Source organism: Dendronephthya gigantea, unplaced genomic scaffold (genome assembly GCF_004324835.1).
Source record: "Dendronephthya gigantea isolate DGI-Jeju-01 unplaced genomic scaffold, DenGig_1.0 000013F, whole genome shotgun sequence".
Taxonomy (NCBI): Eukaryota; Metazoa; Cnidaria; class Anthozoa; order Malacalcyonacea; family Nephtheidae; genus Dendronephthya; species Dendronephthya gigantea.
The window spans coordinates 1618676-1641433 of record NW_021163023.1 but is presented as its reverse complement, the minus strand read 5'-3'; the positions used below and the strand labels follow the sequence as shown (position 1 = coordinate 1641433).

General features: G+C 37.1%; 3 protein-coding genes across 3 annotated transcripts; 2 read left to right on the top strand and 1 right to left on the bottom strand.

Annotated features, from left to right (window-relative positions):
* Positions 1–189: 189 nt before the first annotated feature.
* Positions 190–15197, bottom strand: LOC114519519. Its single transcript, XM_028539663.1, has 4 exons — positions 15013–15197; positions 14796–14814; positions 11811–11923; positions 190–315 (listed from the first exon to the last, which is right to left on the bottom strand). Exons 1-4 carry the CDS (start codon positions 15153–15155, stop codon positions 207–209), a joined length of 384 nt encoding a protein of 127 aa, XP_028395464.1. The 5' UTR covers positions 15156–15197; the 3' UTR covers positions 190–206.
* On the top strand, positions 8639–11438 carry LOC114519509 (2-5A-dependent ribonuclease-like). Its single transcript, XM_028539654.1, has 2 exons — positions 8639–9546; positions 9959–11438. Exons 1-2 carry the CDS (start codon positions 8641–8643, stop codon positions 10766–10768), a joined length of 1716 nt encoding a protein of 571 aa, XP_028395455.1. The 5' UTR covers positions 8639–8640; the 3' UTR covers positions 10769–11438.
* On the top strand, positions 12662–21867 carry LOC114519502 (putative ankyrin repeat protein RF_0381). Its single transcript, XM_028539642.1, has 4 exons — positions 12662–12802; positions 17698–17885; positions 18060–19846; positions 20311–21867. The coding sequence occupies exons 2-4, from the start codon at positions 17822–17824 to the stop codon at positions 21118–21120; spliced, it is 2661 nt and encodes an 886-aa protein (XP_028395443.1). The 5' UTR covers positions 12662–12802; positions 17698–17821; the 3' UTR covers positions 21121–21867.
* Positions 21868–22758: the final 891 nt, after the last annotated feature.

Below are 22758 nucleotides of genomic sequence, written 5' to 3'. Positions count from 1 at the left end.
GTCAGATATTTTACAGTACCGATCTCATGCTTGGTCAATAATCAGTGAACCTTGGCGATTAGACACCCAGCTAGGAATTTTGAATACGATTTTTAATGACTTTATGGTGGGCACGCAGATGAAATAAACTCATTCTGTTTACATTTAAAAAACATTCTTACTATAAACTATATCACTGACATTATAACTATATCAAATTTTCCTTTTTAAAGGTGTGCTATATTTTGATACGAAGTCAGAATCAGTTGCTTTACAGCATAGCCGTTCAACTCCAAGATATGGCGACTTCGCAAGGTAATAGGAGAATGGCTGAATCTAAGAAGGACAAAAATGGACAAAATTTCTAAACGTTATTTTGAGTAACTGCATGTGTAACATTACATGCAAAAAAATGCTGATTGCCAACAAATCCTTCTCGGAAAAACACTACCTACGTTTCAAAAAGTTAAATTTCAGGATTTTATTGAGGCAATATACATGTAAACAATGTGAAAGAATCTTCGATTCAATATTTCAATGTGATCACATTTTCAATGTGCATGTTTAGAAACGAACTTTCTCTAAGTTACATTCATGCGCAAATGATCACATTTTCGCTTCCGTCATCCTTTGACACACATTATAGATTTTTGAATTAGCCGATGCATTATTGCTAATATATATTATTATAATATAACATTTATAGTACGCGCGTGCTGATTGGTCGAGAGACGTGTTTCTGTTTAACAATTAGACAACGAGTCCGAGTTGTCTATGAGCGAATAGTCAACGAAGGCGAGTTATCTAATTGTTTTAGTACACACCCTGTACCTAGATGTATTAATTTCGAGAAAATAATCGATACACCGCAATTACACCGAAAAATAATTTAATTAATTCAATTTTATACGGTCGCGCGAGCGAATTTTTCCCAAACGTTCACCATCACGAATAGACAATGGTTGAGTAGTGAATCAGAATGTAGGATTTGTAATAGACAATAGTCGGGTGTATACTAAAACTGTATAGAAACACAGGAAAAAATGTTTTAAATTTATTTTATAATATAACTCAATAAAAAGATTTTGTACAAATATTATAATTCGATTCAATTACAAATTCTCATTACATTACTTCGCTTGTCAAGTTCGGCGGGAAAATTCCCGTGTTTCTATACAGTTTTAATATACACCCGACTATTGTCTATTACAAATCCTACATTCTGATTCACTACTCAACCATTGTCTATTCGTGATGGTGAACGTTTGGGAAAAATTCGTTCGCGCGACCGTATAAAATTGAAATAATTAAATCATTTTTCGGTGTAATTGCGGTGTATCGATTATTTTCTCGAAATTAATATATCTAGGTACAGGGTGTATACTAAAACAATTAGACAACTCGCCTTTGTTGTCTATGAGCGAATAGACAACTCGGACTCGTTGTCTAATTGTTAATTAGTATATTATATATGTTGTTATGTGGGCATAGCTCCACGTGGGACAAATCTATTTATAACTTTATAACATTTATAATACGCGCGTGCTGATTGGTCGAGAAGCGTGTTTCTATAACTGTATAGAAGAAACACGGCACTTTTCCCGCCGAACTTGAGAAGCGAAGCGATGTAATGAGAATTTGTAATTGAATCGAATTATAATATTTGTACAAAATCTTTTTATTGAGTTGTATTATAAAAGAAATAGAAACATTTTTTATTTAAGTTTCTCACTGATTAACACCTTTTTCCAGCAAAAAGCGTTAATTTTTTTGTTGTATATGTATATAGGTATTGATAAGAAGCAAGAGGCAAGTGGAGGTAAAATTGTTTGTGACCATAGACATCACGGATGCCAAGTTCTTCGGAGTGCAATACAGTCTCAATCATTAGCAAATGTGAAATATTTGGTTGAAGATTGTGGTGCTGATATTGATTGTAAAGGTGAGTCGGGCAAAACTGCTTTACATCATGCTGTTGATGTTGGTGTAACAGACATTGTCCAGTATTTAGTCGAAAAATGTGGTGCTGATGTAAATCGAAAGGATACTAACGGCCGGACAGTGCTGCATTATGCTGTTACTAATGGCTCGCTAGAAATAGTGAAATATCTTGTTGAACATGGCGCTGATGTAAATGGAAAGAATACTCACGGGTGGACAGTGCTGCATACTGCTGTTACCAAAGGTAGTCTAGAAATAGTGAAATATCTTGTTGAACATGGCGCTGATGTTAATGGCAAAATGACCAACGGCTGGACAGTGCTGCACTATGCTGCTGATGAAAGTACGCTTGAAATGGTAAAATATCTTGTTGAAAAAGGCGCTAATATTCATGGCAAGGATATTCACAGGTCAAAAGTGCTGCACATTGCTGTTACTAAAGATACGCCAGAAATTGCAAAATATCTCATTGAAAACGGCGCTGATGTAAATGACAGGGACACTGACTGGTGGACAGTGCTGCACAGTGCTGTGACGGAAGGTACGCTAGAAATGGTAAAATATCTTGTTGAACATGGCGCTGGTGTAAATGGAAAAGTGTCTAACAGCAAAACATTGCTTCACTACGCTGTTACTGAAGGTACGCTAGAAATGGTAAAGTATCTTGTTGAACATGGCGCTGATGTGAATGGTAAAACGAATAACGGCTGGACAGTGCTGCACTCTGCTGTTACTGAAGGTACGCTAGAAATAGTAAAATATCTTGTTGAACATGGCGCTGATGTAAATGGCAAGACAAATAATGGCTGGACAGTGTGTCCCTCTGCTGTTACTATAAGTACGCCAAAAATAAACTATCTTGTTAAACTGAGAGCTGATGTAAATGGTAAGGACGCTGATAGATGGACAGTCTTACACGCTGCTGTAGATGCTCGTGCATTTGAGATTGTAGAGTATTTACTGGAAATCACTGTGTGGAGACCTGGAACATTTCTTGTTCATGGAAGGCGAATGAGTCTTATTGAACGATGTATTTATCTTGGTTATCATGAAATTGCAACTCTCCTCAAAAAGTCTGTAAAACATCGTAAGAAGATTCAGGATTTGAGAAGAATGAATTGCAACCAGTTAGAAAAGGTGATTTTTTAGCTCTCATCTTCTCATTTCTCATCATAGATAATTAATTTTATGGTTTTTGTTCCATAGACCGCAATACCGATGCAGGCTTTTGTCGCAAACAATCAATTCAAAATTGGTGCTGGTGGTTTTTCTTGTGTCTATGTTGGTGTCATGAAGGATGGAAGTGAAGTTGCTGTTAAGAGAATTTTGGTACAAAGTGAGGATGAAACAGTTGAAAACGAAAAGGAAATCATGGGTCTCATCAAAACAGACAACTCTCTCTTTATAGTGAAATATCGACATTTTCACCGTGACGATACCTTCATGTGTCTTATTGTTGATCTTTGCGAAGAAAACTTGAGGGAACTTGTTCATGCATGCAGTATTGAACATCTACACGAGCACGGGCCACGAATGATTTGGGAAATTCTATCAGGACTAGAATTTCTTCATGATAAAGGAATATTGCACAGAGATCTGAAACCATCAAACGTCCTGGTTGACATCGAAGGTCGCATGAAATTAGCAGACTTTGGAATAAGCCGCGTTCTAAATGAAGATGAATCGACAGTTGAAACATACGCTAAAGGTACTCCTGGATGGATGCCGCCGGAAGTAATTGAAGCAATAGACAAGCACGAAAAAAGTCGTTTCAAAAGGAAATCAGATGTCCACGTCGCGGGTATGATTGCCTTCTTCATCTTAACTAAAGGTGAACATCCTTTTGGTTCTTCGTTTGATCGAATGAGAAATATTTTGGAAGATAATCCTGTTAATTTGGAGAAACTTAGCGACGATAGAGCTCGAACGTTCGTGTCGTGGCTGACTAAATACAAGATTGATGATAGACCTTATGCTGACAAAGCATTGGAGGATTCATTCGTTATTAATAGAAACTAATACAAATATACAATCGAGATAAGGAATTTGCACAAACAAAAATGCTGCCGGTACCATGGAAAGTCAGCAGTGTGCGTGATAATCCGTGTGTATTAACGCTGGTATAAACAGACCGACAATCGTTTAAGACAAATTATTTGCGAAGTTTGTATGAAATACGCAAACCATTCTTAGTCTAAGTTTTTCCAGTCGGATAGCTATCTTCATTATGAGTCAGTTATTTTACTCTTCCTAGCGTTAGCCACCGAGTATGTCCATAAGGTCTATATCTACACGATGCTATTAGTCGTATACGATTCATATCCTGGCGTATGTATTCGAATAAATCAGCGTTAAGACTCTCGCAGATTCTAAGAAGAGTATGAAAACTTTAAATGGCCCAAACTTTAAATAAAATATCTTGTAAAGCACGTGAATTAAAAAGTCAGTTCTAAGGGCACTTGAAAAGTACTTGAGAATAAAAAACGTGATAAAGATGTTTGAAAATAGCTTCAAGAATAGAGCATCATTTTATAATTTCCGGCGAGACAAAAGAGTCCTTGAAACTTTCCAATTTAGTGCTTAAATTTGACTATTGAGAACTTACATGAACTCTGCTGCCAGGAACTGAAATATTTAACTAAGAATTGGTAAAATTCTTGATCACATTTCATTTCAGAAACTTGTAGTTATGAAAATTATCGTTAAAGTTTAAACCGATTAAAAACATTAAAATTTCCTCAATATCTCGAGACTGAATGAACAGACAATAATAAAGGGCTTTGATGTTGCAGTGCATGGTCAGTAGAAACATGGTCTAGATGCTCGACTAAGAGTTTTTGTTCCAGACGTTTCCTTATGTTCGGCAAACTTCTGAACAAGAAGGCAAATAATTTATGACGGTTTTACTCTCAAAAGCCTGAAAACTAGTTTCGTTTGCTGTTCAGAGAAATTCCGATCCCGGCAGGTCGTGTTGAACATCACAACATCACAGCATGTTAGAAGATGAATGACGATAACACTTGACAATAACACTTTCGTGATCGAAGTTTATGTTTACTGAGAACGAAGATTACGGAGATTTCTTTTAAAAAAACATTTGCTTCATTTTTTATGCTGTATCGTCGTTTCTTTTGGATTGCTGTATCGTTGTTTCTTTAGGATGTTGTAGGATATAAACAATTGAAGGTAAGTGGTTAATAAATAACTCTGTGGCTGTGTGGGGGAGCATATTTGTGGGAGGCATTGTGTGCGGTCGTATGCTCAATGAATTTGTCTCAAAAGCTCGATTCATTGTCTTGATACACGAATTTTATATCATTCATTTAAGCAGTGAAGGTTCATGTTAACTTTAGTACCTAAACTTTACATAGAATTGACTTAGGATAGTCAGCCCTGTAGCCAATTCAGACGGCAAAGTAGAAGTCTTGTATATTTATATATTCGTCTTTTACCCAACATTCCTAAGATCAGACTTCGTGTTCGGTTCTTACTCTAAGCCAACTAACAACGCACATTTATCGGCATTTTCACTCCAAACCAATAATAATGTCTAAAATGTAAAAATATGAATGAACAATATTACGTAAGTAATATTGTCGTCTTCTGATGCTAGAGTCAGCCTCGTTCCCAGGCGCTTTAAACTATAAATATAGGCACAATACAGGCTTTTACATAGATCAGTAGCTAAGCTGAGACTGATCTATGTACAAGCCTGTAGTGCCGGGTGCCTATATTTAAGTTATTTAAAGCGCCTGGGTACGAGGCTGTGCTAGAGCAGAGCCGCCGCTAGAAGGCTTGTATGGGTGTTTACATTCAAACAAGACGCCTGTTCTGGCATTAACTCTAGCGTGCCGCGCACGTGCCAGTCTTCAATATGAAGCTTATTATTATTATTATTAAAATTTATTTAAACACGGTAGCCCTTCAGCAAAAGCTGATTCTCAACGGTCCGTAAACGACGACATCTTGTTAAACAGCGAAATAGCAGCGATATTATTAAAATAGGACCAGAATCTACATGTATTAAATATATTCTTACCCCAATTAAATCTAAACTTAATCGAACGATTAGAACGAATCGAACGAAAAGAACGATTTATTTGTTCCTCTTGGGGGAATTGTCGTATCATGCGAGCAAAATCAAATCGCGCATCGGAAAATTAGCCAAAGCTGTGCACCACAACTCTTGGGAGACAAAATTATGACGTAGATAAATACGGTCACATACTAAATTTCGCGCCAAAACAAACTTACGACGACGAAAAATAAAACAAAACAAAACCAAACCAAACCTAGGCGAATTTTCAACTCCGTCGCTCACGCCGGAGTAATTACGAGTTAACATACCGCAAAAACAATCGAATTGCAAGAAGAACATATGGTTATAACAGTGATTCCGGAATCCAAATTTTCCGAGGAATTCAGAATCCAAACTCCTGGTCATTCTAGAATCCATTGTTTAAGAAGTTTAAAGTGAAATATGAAATGCCTAATATGAAATGCGGTTATTTGCCTTCAACTTGGAAAATTATTAATTGGAATCCGTAATCCACCAGTAATGTGGAATCCGGAATCCATCCGAGTCTAAGGAGTTGAATCCGGATTCCAAGCAGTGGAATCCAGGATCCATAAATCTCTTGGATTACGTTAAGCCGAGCCTTTTAAAACCAAAATTCCATAAAAGAACTCCGGGTGAATAAAAAGAACTAGATATTTACACTTCAAGATGACTAATCAAGGAAACTGTTTAAAACTCAAAAGGAATTTCCAGTCGTAAAATAAATAAATGCTTTGTTTACATTTTGAACTGTTATATTTTTGAAATACGATAAAATGTATGCGTATCATATGTCTTCTATTATTATTAGTTCACTATGTTAGACAAAATTTGATTTGCTCCGGAAAACCAACGACCCAATCAAACAATCATTTTGGCGACAGCTCCATGTAGAAAACAAATTTATTACTGATCATTATAAGTTGACAAATGTATAACATATTACGCAGCAAAAAGCCTATGGCTATGTTGCTAATCTTTATTTCGTTGTGCATATATAGGACCGGCAATGAAAAAAAGAAGAAGAGGTAAGTGGAAGTATGAATGTCTCTAAAGAAGGAAAAAAGACATTTTGGAAAGAAATAAAAAAGCAAGTTAAACGTGGTGAAAACAAAGAGGATCGTTGGCGGAGGACAATTCTTTGGCGTGCTTTTCAATTTAGTCCAGTGGATTCAAAAATTGTCAAATATTTAGTTGACCATGGAGCAAACATTTATTCCAAGAACGAGGATAGTGAAACAGTTTTGTCGATGGCGACGAGAAATGGTTTATTTGATATTGTTAAGTATTTTTTTCAACATGACCCTGAGCATTATTTCCAAGACGATTGCAACGTTCTTCAGAGTGCAATACAGTCTCGATCATTAGAAATTGTGAAATATTTTGTTGAAAATACTGATTCTAATATAAATTGCAAAGATAAGTCGGGCAAAACTGCCCTGCATCATGCTGTTGATGCTGGTGTAACAGACATTATCCAATATTTAGTTGAGCAATGTCACACTGATGTAAATGGCAAGGATAAACACGGGAGGACAGCGCTGCACTATGCTGTTACTAAAGGTACGCTAGAAATGGTAAAATATCTTGTTGCAATGGGTGCAAATGTAAATGGAAAGAATACCGACGGGTGGACAGTGCTGCATTATGCCGTTGCTGAAGGTACGCTAGAAATGGTAAAAGATCTTGTTGAAAACGGCGCTGATGTAAGGAGTGAGAGTACAAACGGGTGGACGGTGCTGCACTATGCTGTTTCTTACAGTTCATTACGAAAAGTTAAATATCTTGTTGAAATGGGCGCTGATGTAAATGCAAAAAAGACCGACGGCTGGACAGTACTGGTTCATGCTGTTACTGAAGGTACGTTAGAAATGGTAAAATATCTTGTTGAACAGGGCGCTGATGTAAATGGCAAGAATAATGACGGGTGGACAGTGCTGAACCATGCTGTTACTGAAGGTACTGTAAATATAATAAAATATCTTGTTGAAAAAGGCGCTGATGTAAATGGAACGAATACTGACGGGTGGACAGTGCTTCACGATGCTGTTACTGAAGGTACGCTAGAAATGGTAAAATATCTTGTTGAACAGGGCGCTGATGTAAATGGAACGAATACTAAAGGGTGGACAGTGCTGCACGATGCTGTTACTGAAGGTACGCTAGGAATGGTAAAATATCTTGTTGAACATGGCGCTGATGTAAATGGAAAGGATAATGACGAGCAGACAGTGCTGCGCTATGCTGTTACTAAAGGTACGTTAGAAATGGTAAAATATCTGGTTGAACATGGCGCTGATGTAAATGGCAAAGATAAACACCGGTGGACAGTGCTGCACTATGCTGTTACTAAAGGTACGTTAGAAATGGTGAAATATCTTGTTGAAAAAAGAGCTAATGTAAATGGCAAGGAAATTTTTGGGACGACAGTGCTGCAAAGTGCTGTTACTAAAGGTAGGCTGGAAGTTGTCAAATATCTTGTTGAAAACACGGCTGATGTAAATGGAAAGGATAATGACGAGCGGACAGTGCTGCACTATGCTGTTACTAAAGGTACGTTAAAAATGGTAAAATATCTTGTTGAAAACGGCGCTGATGTAAATGGAAAGGATAATGACGAGCAGACAGTGCTGCACTATGCTGTTACTAAAGGCACGTTAGAAATGGTGAAATATCTCGTTGAACATGGCGCTGATGTAAATGTCAAGAAGAATGTAGGGATGACAGTGCTGTTCTATGCTGTTACAAATGGTAGGCTAGAAATTGTAAAATATCTTGTTCAACACAGCAAAATGAATGGCAAAATGAATAACTGGCAGACAGTGCTGCACTATGCTGTTACTAGTGGTAAGTTAGAACTTGTAAAATTTTTTGTTGAAAACGGCGCTGATGTAAATGGAAAAAAGAATACAGGGACGACAGTGCTGCACGCTGCCGTTACAAATGGTACGCTAGAAATTGTAAAATATCTTGTTGAACATGGCGCCGATGTGAATGGCAAAAAAAATAATACAGGGACGACAGTGCTTCACACTGCTGTTTCTAATGGTAGGCTAGAAATTGTAAAATGTCTTCTTGAGAATGGCGCTAATATTAAAAGCAAGAGGAATGATGGGAGGACAGTGCTGCACGCTGCAGTTACTGAAGGAACTGTAGAAATAGTAAAATATCTTGTCCAAAGTGGAGCTGATGTAAATGGCAAAAATGAAAAGGGGGTGACATCGCTGGAAACTGCTGTCGATGCTGGTGCATTAGAAATGGTAAAGTATTTAGTTGAACAGGGCGGTGACGTAACCCTTAAAAATAAAATCGGCATTCATACTCTTGGCTTTGACGTCCTAAAGATGGCTGTTGCAAAAAAATCAATTGCTTTGATTAATCTTCTTTTGGAAAAGAACATCGCTGTGTGGAGAGCTGAAACATTTCTTGTTGAAGGAAGGCAAATGAGTCTTCTTGAATATAGTATTCACCTTGGTCATGATGAAATTACAACTATCCTCAAAAGGTCCGTAAAACATCATGGGAAGATTCAGATGTTAAAAACAATGAATTTGAACGAGTTAGACAAGGTAAATATTTAAAAAGCAGCTAAGGTTTATAGGAGTGTTTACGACGCGGTAGCTTATTTAAGCTCCAGCTCCACGACGCGCATTTGGATTCCGTTAGACTGTCGGTAGCTTAATTTTACTCATTACCAGACCTAAACCAAGAAACTTAAATCACATCCATCCACACGGGTTGTAGCGACAAAATATATTTTTAAACCAGATGTGCATGTCACTCTTTGTGAAGTTGGACATGTTTTTCCATAAATATTTTGGGGATCAATAAAAGTCTATAAACCAAAACAGCGGAGTAAAATTTAACCCAGGGTTAGGGCTAATCTAGCTTTGAGCAAGTGGCCCCCTTGCTTTTATTTAATATGACGACGAAAGGTATTCGATTCTAACCATAGATAATTTATGGTTTTTCTCTCCATAGACTGAAACACCGATGCAGGCTTTTGTCGCAAAGAATCAATTCAAAATTGGCGATGGTGGTTTTTCTTGTGTCTATGTTGGTCTCATGAAGGATGGAAGTGAAGTTGCTGTTAAGAGAATTTTGGTACAAAGTGAGGATGAAACAGTTGAAAACGAAAAGGAAATCATGAGTCTCATTGAAACAAAAAACTCTCCATTCATAGTGAGCTATCGACATTTTCACCGTGACGATACCTTCATGTACCTTATTGTTGATCTTTGCGAAGAAACCTTGAGGGAACTTGTTCAAGCATGCAGTATTGAACATCTACAAGAGCATGGTCCACGAATGATTAGGGAAATTCTATCAGGACTTAAATTTCTTCATGGTAAAGGAATATTGCACAGAGATCTAAAACCATCAAACGTCCTGGTTGATATCGAAGGTCGCATGAAATTAGCAGACTTTGGAATAAGCCGCGTTCTAAATGACGATGACACGACAGTTGAAACATTCGCTAAAGGTACTCCTGGATGGATGCCACCGGAAGTAATTGAAGCAATAGACAAGGACGAAAAAGCTCGTTTCAAAAAGAAATCAGATGTCCAAGTCGCGGGTATGATTGCTTTCTTCATCTTAACTAAAGGTGAACATCCTTTCGGATCAAAGTTAAAACGAATGCAATATATTTTGGAGGGAAACTCTGTCAATTTGAAGAAACTTGGAGATAGTCAAGCTCAAAAGTTTGTGTCGTGGCTGATTAATTACAAGATTGATGATAGACCTTATGCCCACGAAGCACTAGAGGATTCTTTCCTCAATGGAGAGTAATACAATCAAAATACAGAATTTGGACAACCTCGTGCAATAGAAAATTAGTGGTCTGATAAACCACCACATCCGGTGTGTATAAACCCATTTGAACAGACGGTTAATGGGTCAAGACAAATTTTATACGATTTAAGTTTGTCATAAGACACAAAACATTCGTTGCCAACTTCTTCCAGGCAGTTGTTCATGAATAAAGTCTTTGTAGCTGTTTTTAATCGGTTTTGATGCAGCGTAACGTAGGTTGACGAGGTTGACTGAGTGCCCGGCACTGGTGTCCAAAGTTAAAACTGGTTCATAAAACATGCAGAGAACAGTGCCCTTGTTGTGTTCTACTTCTCAAGGTAGTGCCCAATTTCCATTGGGAGCATCATGTTCAACTTAGGCGCCAGAAAAAGTGAGGGGCGCACCAGTGCCGGGCACTCAGTCTGAACGCGAATGCTTATGATCGTCAACTGAGTTTGTACCTAAAACTTCACCTATTTTTTTATCATTTGTATATATAGCAGTATAGAAACTATTGACGTATAAATTCACGTCGGACGGACTGAAATATTGTCTTAGAGTAGTTTAACCTCTTGACCGCACTGGAAACGACAGATAGTATCTTCTGTGGAATTGCACGTGTAAAAATTTGCAAGTATAAAACAAACATTGTAGTTTTTTTGTCGAATATAAAGACATATGTAGAAAAAAAGATTTAAATTGCTGCACAATTTGTCATTCTTCTTTGCAATGGTTGAAAAAGAATCGCCCTGAAAGTTGTCAGACTACCCGCCATTAGGAAGAAAAGTCACCCGATTGGGAACATATCACATGGTATCACTCCAGTTTTATTAGATCGCCTTAAGGCCCAAACAGGACAGGACGCGATTTGGCAACGCGACATGTGACCTATCATGAATACATTATATTATTATTGTTCTGTCGCGTTGCCGCGTCGCGTCTGGTCTGTGTCGACCATTAGACCCGAGCTTTCTTTGTCCCGGCTGAACGAGATTTTTATGTCTAAAGCGCCTATATGAAAGATGACGAACTACAATACCTTTTTAAAAGCCAATCCATCGCAAAAATAGCGAATTCTGGTATACTTCCATTCCATATTTCCAAGTATTTTTGAAGCCGTTTAGCGTTAATACTCTCATGTGTTCTCAGATCCTGAAGAGAAAATAAAACTATATTAAAAAATATCTTGAAACTTTTAAGGAATGAAATTTTTGGTAAAAAATGATCACATTCCCAAGATTTCTAGTTATCAAAGTTATCGTCCAACTCTGAACAGAAGCAATCGAGCAAACTTCGAGATTTTCCTCAGTAGAACAATTTTTCTGAAATTTTTGCATAATTTTGACGGTTTTTTAACCCCAAAATCCCGAGAACTAGTTTCGTTTTGTTTCGTTTGCTACTCGGGGAATCTCGCTCCCGGGAGGATGACGTCATTGAGATAACATAATTAACACTTATTTACTGCGAACGAAGGAAACGTTATGTTTTGTGGACCCGAGACCTGTCGATATTTCACGAGGCGAAGCCGAGTGAAATATCGATGGTCGAGGGTCCACAAAACATAATGCTTTCAGAGTTCTCAGTAAATAAGTTTTTTATTATATACCACTTGTCAAAGAAAAACCAAACTACAAGGTAAACAACGAAATATCTATTCATAAAAGACAATTTTAAATGGATAAAAGTTGTTATTTCCCATGAGATAACACGTTGCTCATGCGATCTCACTCTGCAGGGGTCGTCACTCTCGCGTGATTCGCTCTCGACCAATGAAACGCTACGAACACCAAACTTTGACAAGTGGTATATAATAACACAGATTAGCTATATATATATATATATAGCTAATCTGTGATAATATTGATCACTTAAGTGATTGCATGACGAATCGCAATAATATTGGATATAACTAATATCATTGAAGATACTTGATTTCGTGATCGAAGATTGGATTAAAGATTTTTATCGAAATTAAATTTGTTTCATTTTCGATGCCGTGTCGTCGACGTGGTAGGATATAAACCATATAAGGTAAGAACTTAATGAATAACTCTGCCTAGTCATTAATTTGGTCCATCACTACAGAACTGAGACGCAACTGGTAATCTCATGCGATCATCGGGTAGCACATCTATTTTGTGTGAGGCATTGTACATGTATTGCAGTGTTGGTTAACCGTAGAGACCCGCACAGTAACTAGGTCCTAGGATAGCCCTAGAATAGTTAGTATATCAAGATGGCAAAATCGAGGGTGCGTATTCATACATTCGTCTTGTGTGCCTGACTGATTCCTTTTGTAGGCAACTATTTTTACGGTTATATAAGAACATAAATATATCCCAAGTTGACCCTTCCTGGGCTGTGGTCTAAACCATAGCTGTCTCGTTGTTTAGAATGTTGTAGGGTATTAATCTTCAAAGATGATGTGAAAATATTTTGGCACACAGCTATATGGGCTTATCTAGTTAATATTTATCTGACCGGTGCATCTGAATTCTTGCAAATGAAGGACGGTATCGAAAATTTGGAAATCTAGAAACCCACAAATGCGTTTTCAGCGAATATTTTGTAACAAACATACGTATAAAATGCAGAACCCCCCCGCCGTTATTTCCCAAAATATACACAAATATATCAGTCAGTCAATAATATATATATATATATATATAAAGATATATATTATTCATAATTGCTAAGGAACATACACAGTCTATATTATACACTTAATGTAAGCTCCCGAGGGAAATAGTGAGTTTTGTTTTCCCAAGAGTCTGAATGTTGAGACTCGTGGGAAAACAAAACTCACCATTTCCTGAGGTAGCGAGCATTAAGCGCTTTGTTATATAGGAACAAAAACATACATGTTACACAACAATTTCATTACAAAAAACACTTTGTTATGACAATATGCGGGCAACAATTTTTCACTTGTTTCCCTCGCGGGAAACATTGCATTTATTTCAAGTCATGTGACTACAAATGAACCAATCACATTTAAAATACACAAAACCTATATAACAATATCTATTATTAACTTATAGACATAACCAAAACATAGATAAGATTTGAAACATGAAGTGACAAACCTTTTAAGCCCTGTTTACACTACACTCAATTTACAGGCACAGCACAGCTAAAATGGGTACCTGTGCTTGTACACAGCCTTTGTTTTGGTAGCCTGAACACTAATAAAAATGGGTACAGGTACCAATTTTAGCCATGCTGTGCCAATGAATTGAGCATAGTGTAAATGGAGTTTTAGTCAGTTGAAGTAAGATATTTTCATCAATGTTGATCAGAGTGGAAGTTATAATCACTGCGCACTGAGAAGAAGGCAACTGTGCTACAAACAACATTCTGGGCTGTATCACCATTATACAATTCTATTGCAAGATATTACTAATGATGAAAGCAGACTTCAATTATGCATATGATTCCACTCAGAATGACAATCAACTTTGTCAACAATAGTGGCATACCAAAATTTAGGATAGTAAGCATAATTAAGTATTAGTAAAAAGAAGTTAAACCTATTTTTAGTCAAACAGACTTATAGTTACAGACTAAATTCCATCTCTTTTTATCTTGACCAATATCCTTGGTCAACCTCTAGTGCGACCAGATCTTGTAGTGTTCTAGATTATTTTTACCAGCCATGTAGACAGCCCCATGTGGTATTACCACATTCAGACCTAGGCTGAGAGTTGTGACCGGCAGTCTAATGTGAGGTGCTTTTGTTAAACAATATGCACATGTGGCTGCAATGTAGTTGTGCATGTCCCAGACTCTGCCCCCCCCCCACATATGAATATGAATCATAAATATAATGTATTAATTTATCTCAAGAAATTGTAACAATACTATATAGCTATTGTTGGGCCAATGTTGGCCGGAATATTGCAGAATATTGTTATTCTTTATTTATAGTTCTATCATTATATCATAAATAGTCAAATTAGTAAAAGTCATAAATAGTCAAATTATTACTAAGTTGTAAACAAATGTAGTGTAAACAAATACTTACTTTAGTGTGTGGAGTGCACCTGTAATGTGCACTCGTCAGTATTCTGGCTATTTATTTCATCAAGACCTGAAGTTATGTCTTTCTCCTCCACATACACTGCCACGTTTCAGTGATAAGCTTAGAAAATCTATTGTATACTTTATTGGCAATATAGATCTATTGGCAATAGGGATTAAAAACCTTCGACTTCTATAGTGAAGCAGCTTCTTTAACTTACACGACGTACTGTCTCGACTCTCGATAAACAAGGGGGAATTTCGTTTTACACCAATCAACAAGTTTGTCCACATTTTCAGTAACCCAATCAGAATGCATAAATTTTGATAAAAAGTACGATATATACCGTTTTACATGAAGCATTTACAAGAATTTACATGAAAATGGCGATTACACGGCTATAAACTCTGAGCCTGCGGTTTATCAGCATGCAACAATGTCCGTTGTGCTGCCATTAATGTTCAGATAATATGTTGAAGAATATTGTCACAGATTACCTATATAGCTAATCTGTGTATTGTTGAAACTGAATCGGGTGTGACAATATTGTTCGAAGTTGATAACAACTCTGAACAATGTGGGCAGCACAACATTGTTCCATCCTGTTCATATCAATACTGAATCAACCTGATCGTTTTTAGGCGTGTAGTTTAAAACGAAATTCCTGCTTGTTGTCTCGACAACGGACAGCTTACTGTTTTTGATCAAAGATCGCACTTCTTTTGCATCGGCTCTGCAGGAAGGCTACATTTACATAGTCATATCTTTTCTTGCTGTCATGATTATCCCATTTATTATGTTCATTTTGAAATCAATGGTGTTTCTCGCAGTCTGATTGGTTAATAAATACTAAATAGTGTGATTAATAATGGTAATTGCACTGAGTGGAGTGCAATTTGGTGTGAAATCAAACGCGCGATTACAAAATCGCACGAACGCGAAGCGGGAGTCAGAGTGTGATTTGTAATCAAAAGTTTGATTTCACACCAAAATTGCACGACACAAAGTGCAATTACCACTTTATTATATTCATTTTGAAATCATAGAAAAGATTAAACAAATTCAAAATGATTTATTAGCTGAAAGAACCGTAAACGGTGTAAAATGTGAGTAATTTTCATTTATTGTTGTCAAGAAATTTTGCAGGGCATTTAAAAATTCCCAATAATAAAATTTTGTTCCATTTTCCCTAGGCCTGTAATTTGATTGGATAGTTACACTGAAATACTAAATCTGATTGGTTATTGTGGTGCAGAGCTTTAATCGTATTGGCTTATAAATGATGTGATTAATACTCAAAAATAGTGCGATTTAGGAATTAATCACACTATTTTTAACCAATCAGATTGCAAGAAACACCATTGATTTCAAAATGAATATAATAAAGTCCCAAATCCCACTATTTTTGAGCATTAATCACATCATTTATAAGCCAATAAGATTGAGGCTCTGCACCGCAATAACCAATCAGATTTAGTATTTCAGTGTAACCATCCAATCAAATTACCGGGGAAAATGGCACAAATTTTTTTTTATTTTGAATTTTTAAATGCCCTGCAAAATTTCTTGATAAAAAGAGATGGAAATTATTCACATTTTACACCCTTTACGGTTCTTTCAGCCAATAAATCGGTTTCGAATTTGTTTAATTTTTTGTATGATTTCAAAATGAATATAATAAAAATGGAAATTTCTGATTTTGCCGAACAATTTTCGGCGGCCATCTTGAAAATTCCGAACTCACCGAAATATCGACTTAGCATGCAGACCATAGGAAGCCCAGACAAATGAGTTGAAGTACAATAAAAATCCGTAAAACACTTGAGATATGTGTTAAAATAAATTAAAGTATATAATTTTCACAAAACTACTGTTAGAACCATGTATGTAGCGTGCTCCAGTGGCGCTGCCATTTGACTATGCAACTAGCGACGTAACTTACTATATTATTGGGAAGGATGGAAACTCTCGCCTCAATTTTCAACATGTTGACAAATTAAAACACAAATTACTATAGTAAAACGGGACGTCGACTGCTAAATGCCTACCGTAGGTTTAAGTTGAATAATCAAACTATACTTTCATAACAAAAATAATGCTGAATTCAAAGGAAAGCGCTGGAAAAACGTACACAAACTTTGTAAATTGCCCGAAATCTTCGTGAATTCATGCGGGATGTAAGTACCTACCCAAAATGGCGGCCGGCAGAAGAATCTGATTGGTCGAACATTCTTTGTTTACCTTTCTCGACCTATCTGATTGGTCGATCATACTTTGTTTACTTTTCTCAACCAATCAGATTCTTCTGCCGCCGCCATTTGGGGTAGGTACTTACATCCCGCATGAATTCACGAAAATTTCGGGCAATTTACAAAGTTTGTGTACGTTTTTCCAGCGCTTTCCTTTGAATTCAGCATTATTTTTGTTATGAAAGTATAGTTTAATTATTCAACTTAAACCTACGGTAGGCATTTAGCAGTCGACTTGCCGTTTTGCTATAGTAATTTGTGTTTTAATTTGTCAACATGTTGAAAATTGAGGCGAGAGTTTCCATCCTTCCCAATAATATAGTAAGTTACGTCGCTAGTTGCATAGTCAAATGGCAGCGCCACTGGAGCACGCTACATACATGGTTCTAACAGTAGTTTTGTGAAAATTATACATACTTTAATTTATTTTAACACATATCTCAAGTGTTTTCCGGATTTTTATTGACTTCAACTCATTTGTCTGGGCTTCCTATGTGCAGACCTAAAAATCGAATAAGCGTAGTGTTTTAAAGTGGTCTGGACATATCTGAAGTTATCTGTTTTTCATAATTTAGTTTGGAATAAATTCGAACCGTTCTCATCTTAATACTACATTAGTTTAGCTATAAACGCTAGAACGTGTTTTGCTTTTTTAGATTCTCAGTGTGTTATTTTGGCCCATAGTTTTACAGCGTAGTCGTTTTTCTCGAAGATCGTGGTCTGGCCATATTATAATATCGTTATAAGCACTAAAGAAGCCTGTAAAACAATGATATAAGAATGATAAAGACCCTTGAAGAGGAACTCGAAGGAAAAGACATGCAAAACAAAGAATATCATGATGGTAAGAATTATAGAATACTGTACTTCCTAAACCCAGCGTCCACCCGTTCTGAACGCCCGAAAGTCGAGGACATAATTATAAAACCTTCTGAACACCTCCTTCCCCGAATGAGATTTCCTTCAACACGGCAAGGCGTGTTCTTTTAAAATTTTTATCTTAATGCTGCATATATAGGTATCGAAAATAAGCAAGAAGCAAGTGGAAGTATGAATGTCTCTGAAGAAGAAAAACAGAAATTTTGGGACGAAATAAGAAATCAAGTTGAACGTGGTGAAAACAAAGAAGATCGTTGGAAGAAGACAATTCTTTGGCGTGCTTTTCAGTTCAGTCCAGAAGATCAAGAAATTGTCAAATATTTAGTTGACCACGGAGCAGACATTTCTTCCAAGAACGAGGATGATGGAAGAAATACTGACGGGTGGACAGTGCTCCACTCTGCTGTTACTAAAGGTACCCTAGAAATGGTTAAATATCTTGTTGAAAAGGGCGCTGATGTAAATAGCAAGAATATTTTTGGTTGGACAGCGCTGCACAGTGCAGTTACGGAAGGTACGCTAGAAATGGTAAAATATCTTGTTAAAAATGGCGCTAATATAAATGACAAGAATACTGACGGACGCACAGTGCTGCACACTGCTGTTAAAAAATGTAGGCTAGAAATGGTAAAATATCTTGCTGAAAATGGCGCTGATGTAAATACCAAGGATACCTTCGGGCAGACAGTGCTACACTATGCTGTTACTGAAGACACGTTTGAAATAGTAAAATATCTTGCTGAAAATGGTGCAAATGTAAATGGCAGGAAAACTTTCGGGCGAACAGTGCTGCACACTGCTGTTAAAAAACGTACGCTAGAAATAGTAAAATATCTTGTTGAAAATGGCGCTAATGTCAATGGCAAGGATACTTTCGGACAGACAGTGCTGCACTCTGCTGTTACTGAAGACACGTTTGAAATTGTAAAATATCTTGTTGAAAATGGCGCTAATGTAAACGGCAGGAAAACTTTCGGGCGAACAGCGCTGCACCATGCTGTTACCAAAGGTACGCTAGAAATTGTAAAATGCCTTGTTGAACATGGCGCTGATGTAAATGGCAAGGATACTGACGGATTGACAGTGCTGCACACTGCTGTTAAAAAACGTACGCTAGAAATAGTAAAATATCTTGTTGAAAATGGCGCTAATGTCAATGGCAAGGATACTTTCGGACAGACAGTGCTGCACTCTGCTGTTACTGAAGACACGTTTGAAATTGTAAAATATCTTGTTGAAAATGGCGCTAATGTAAACGGCAGGAAAACTTTCGGGCGAACAGCGCTGCACCATGCTGTTACTAAAGGTACGCTAGAAATTGTAAAATGCCTTGTTGAACATGGCGCTGATGTAAATGGCAAGGATACTGACGGATTGACAGTGCTGCACACTGCTGTTACTGGAGGTGCGCTAGAAATAGTAAAATATCTTGTTAAACATGGCGCTGATGTAAATGGCCAGAACACTAACGGATGGACAGTACTGCACACTGCTGTTACTGGAGGTGCGCTAGAAATAGTAAAATATCTTGTTAAACATGGCGCTGATGTAGATGGTAAGGATACTGATGGACAGACAGTGTTGCATGTTGCTGTCGACGTGGGTGCATTAGAAATTGTCAAGTATTTAGTTGAACATGGTGCTGACGTAACTCTGAAAAGTAAAAGCAGCGTTCATACTCTTGGCTTTGACATCATGAAAATGGCTGTTGAGAAAAATTCAGTTGTTTTGATCAATCTTCTGTTGGAAAAGAACATCGCTGTGAGGAGAGCTGGAACATTGTTTGTTGAAGGAAGACGAATGAGTTTGCTTGAATGGAGTATTCACCTTGGTCATGATGAAATTACAACTAGCCTCAAGAGGTCCATTAAACATTTTGAGAAAATTCAGACGTTGAAAACAATGAATTGCAACCAGTTGGAAAAGGTAAATATTTCAAAGATGTATATGTATTCCTTTTAATTAGTCTGTGAAAGCTCTACGACATCGCAGCTCGATGACGCGGGAAAGCTTTCAAAATCCTACTTCTAATCATTGACTGTCGACGATGACGAAGAAAATTTTTCAAAATAACAAAGCACTTTATTCTCCGTGGTCGTCGACTGTCGGTAACCTGTGAGAACCAGGTTTTAGGGCATCTGACGACTTGTTCATGATGACTGATATAGAATACTATTTGTTGTTTACGCCCGAAAACACAGAATATTTTGCCCGAACTCGTACGCTTATATGTACAATGGATACTAGATGATCATTCTAATTATTCTCGATATAATAGATAGAGATATTTGAAATTTGATTTCTTTGCCCTCATATCTTATAAATAAATCGTGAATGATTTTTTTCCTTTTTCTTCTCACGATAGAAAATTTACAATTTTTCATGTATAGATTGAAATACCAATGCAAGTTTTTGTCGCAAAGAATCAATTTAAAATTGGCGATGGTGGTTTTTCTTGTGTCTATGTTGGTCTCATGAAGGATGGAAGTGAAGTTGCTGTTAAAAGAATTTTGGTGCAAAGTGACGACAAAACAGTTGAAAACGAATTAGAAATCATGAATCTCATCAAGACAAACAAATCTCCATTTATAGTGAGCTATCGACATTTTCACCGTGACGAAACCTTCATGTATCTTATTGTTGATCTTTGCGAAGAAACCTTGAGGGAACTTGTTCAAGCATGCAGTATTGAACATCTACAAGAGCATGGTCCACGAATGATTAGGGAAATTCTATCAGGACTTAAATTTCTTCATGGTAAAGGAATATTGCACAGAGATCTAAAACCATCAAACGTTCTGGTTGATATCGAAGGTCGCATGAAATTAGCAGACTTTGGGATAAGCCGCGTTCTAAATGACGATGACACGACAGTTGAAACATTCGCTAAAGGTACTCCTGGATGGATGCCGCCGGAAGTAATTGAAGCAATAGACAAGGACGAAAAAGCTCGTTTCAAAAAGAAATCAGATGTCCAAGTCGCGGGTATGATTGCTTTCTTCATCTTAACTAAAGGTGAACATCCTTTCGGATCGAAGTTAAAACGAATGCAATATATTTTGGAGGGAAACTCTGTCAATTTGAAGAAACTTGGAGATAGTCAAGCTCAAAAGTTTGTGTCGTGGCTGATTAATTACAAGATTGATGATAGACCTTATGCCCACGAAGCACTAGAGGATTCTTTCCTCAATGGAGAGTAATACAATCAAAATACAGAATTTGGACAACCTTCACTCGGTGTGTATAAACCCTTTTGAACAGACGGTTAATGGGTCAAGACAAATTTTATACGATTTAAGTTTGTCATAAGACACAAAACATTCGTTGCCAACTTTTTCCAGGCAGTTGTTCATGAACAAAGTCTTTGTAGCTGTTTTTAATAGGTTTTGATGCAGCGTAACTTAGGTTGACGAGGTTAACATAATTAACATAATTGAATTTATATTGCGCATATTAGCATGCACATATGTTCATTTTTGACTGAGTGCCCGGCACTGCTTGACTGCTGGTTGACTGAGTGCCCGGCACTGCTGCCCAAAGTTAAAACTGGTTCATAAAACATGCTGAGAATAGTGCTCTTGTTGTGTTCTACTTCTGAAGGTAGTGCCCGTTCATGGACACCATGCCCAATTTCATTTGGAAGCATCATGTTCAACTTAGGCGCCAGAAAAAGTGACGGGCACCAGTGCTAGGGCACTCAGTCTGAACGCGATTGCTTATGATCCTCAACTGAGTTTGCACCTAAAACTTTATCATTTGTATATATAGCAGTATATAGAAACTATAAACGTAAAATATCGTCTTAGAGTAGTTTAATCTCTTGACCGCACTGGAAACGACAGATCGTATCTTGGGTGGAATTGCACGTGTAAAAATTTGCAAGTATATAACAAACATTGTAGTTTTTTTGTCGAATATAAAGACACATGTAGAAAAAAAGATTTAAATTGCTGCAAAATTTGTCATTCTTCTTTGCAATGGTTGAAAAAGAATCGCCCTGAAAGTTGTCAGACCAACCGCCATTAGGAAGAAAAGTCACCCGATTAGGAACATATCACATGGTATCACTCCAGTTTTATTAGATCGCCTTAAGGCCCAAACAGGACAGGACGCGATTTTTCAACGCGACATGTAACCTATCATGAATACTTAGCATCAAATGTGGTATAACAACTGCCTAATAACTCTCCTGACGAAGGCCCTCAGGTTGAAACGTTGAGAAGTGTTTTGTCTATTTAGGCAGTTGTTATACCACATTTGATGCTAAGTTGTTTGAAGACGCTGCCACGCTGCTCCTTGGTTATATTGGAACCTATCATGAATACATTATATTATTATTGTTGTGTCGCGTTGCCGCATCGCGTCTGGTCTGTGTCGACCATTAGACCCGAGCTTTTTTAGTCCCGGCTGAACGAGATTTTTATGTCTAAAGAGCCTATAGGAAAGAAGACGAACTAGAATACCTTTTTAAAAGCCAATCCATCGCAAAGAATTAGCGAATTCTGGTATACTTCCATTCCATATTTCCAAGTATTTTTGAAGCCGTTTAGCGTTAATACTCTCATGTGTTCTCAGATCCTGAAGAGAAAATAAAACTATATTAAAAATATCTTGAAACTTTTAAAGAGTGAAATATTTAAGTTATTTTTGTTAAAGAATGATCACATTCCCGCGATTTGTAGTTATAAAAGTTATCGTCCAATTTTGAACAGAAGTAATCGAGCAAACTTCGAAATTTTCCTCAGTAGAACATTTTTTTTGAAATTTTTGCATAATTTTGACGGTTTCTTAACCCAAAAATCCCGAGAACTAGTTTCGTTTTGTTTCGTTTGCTACTC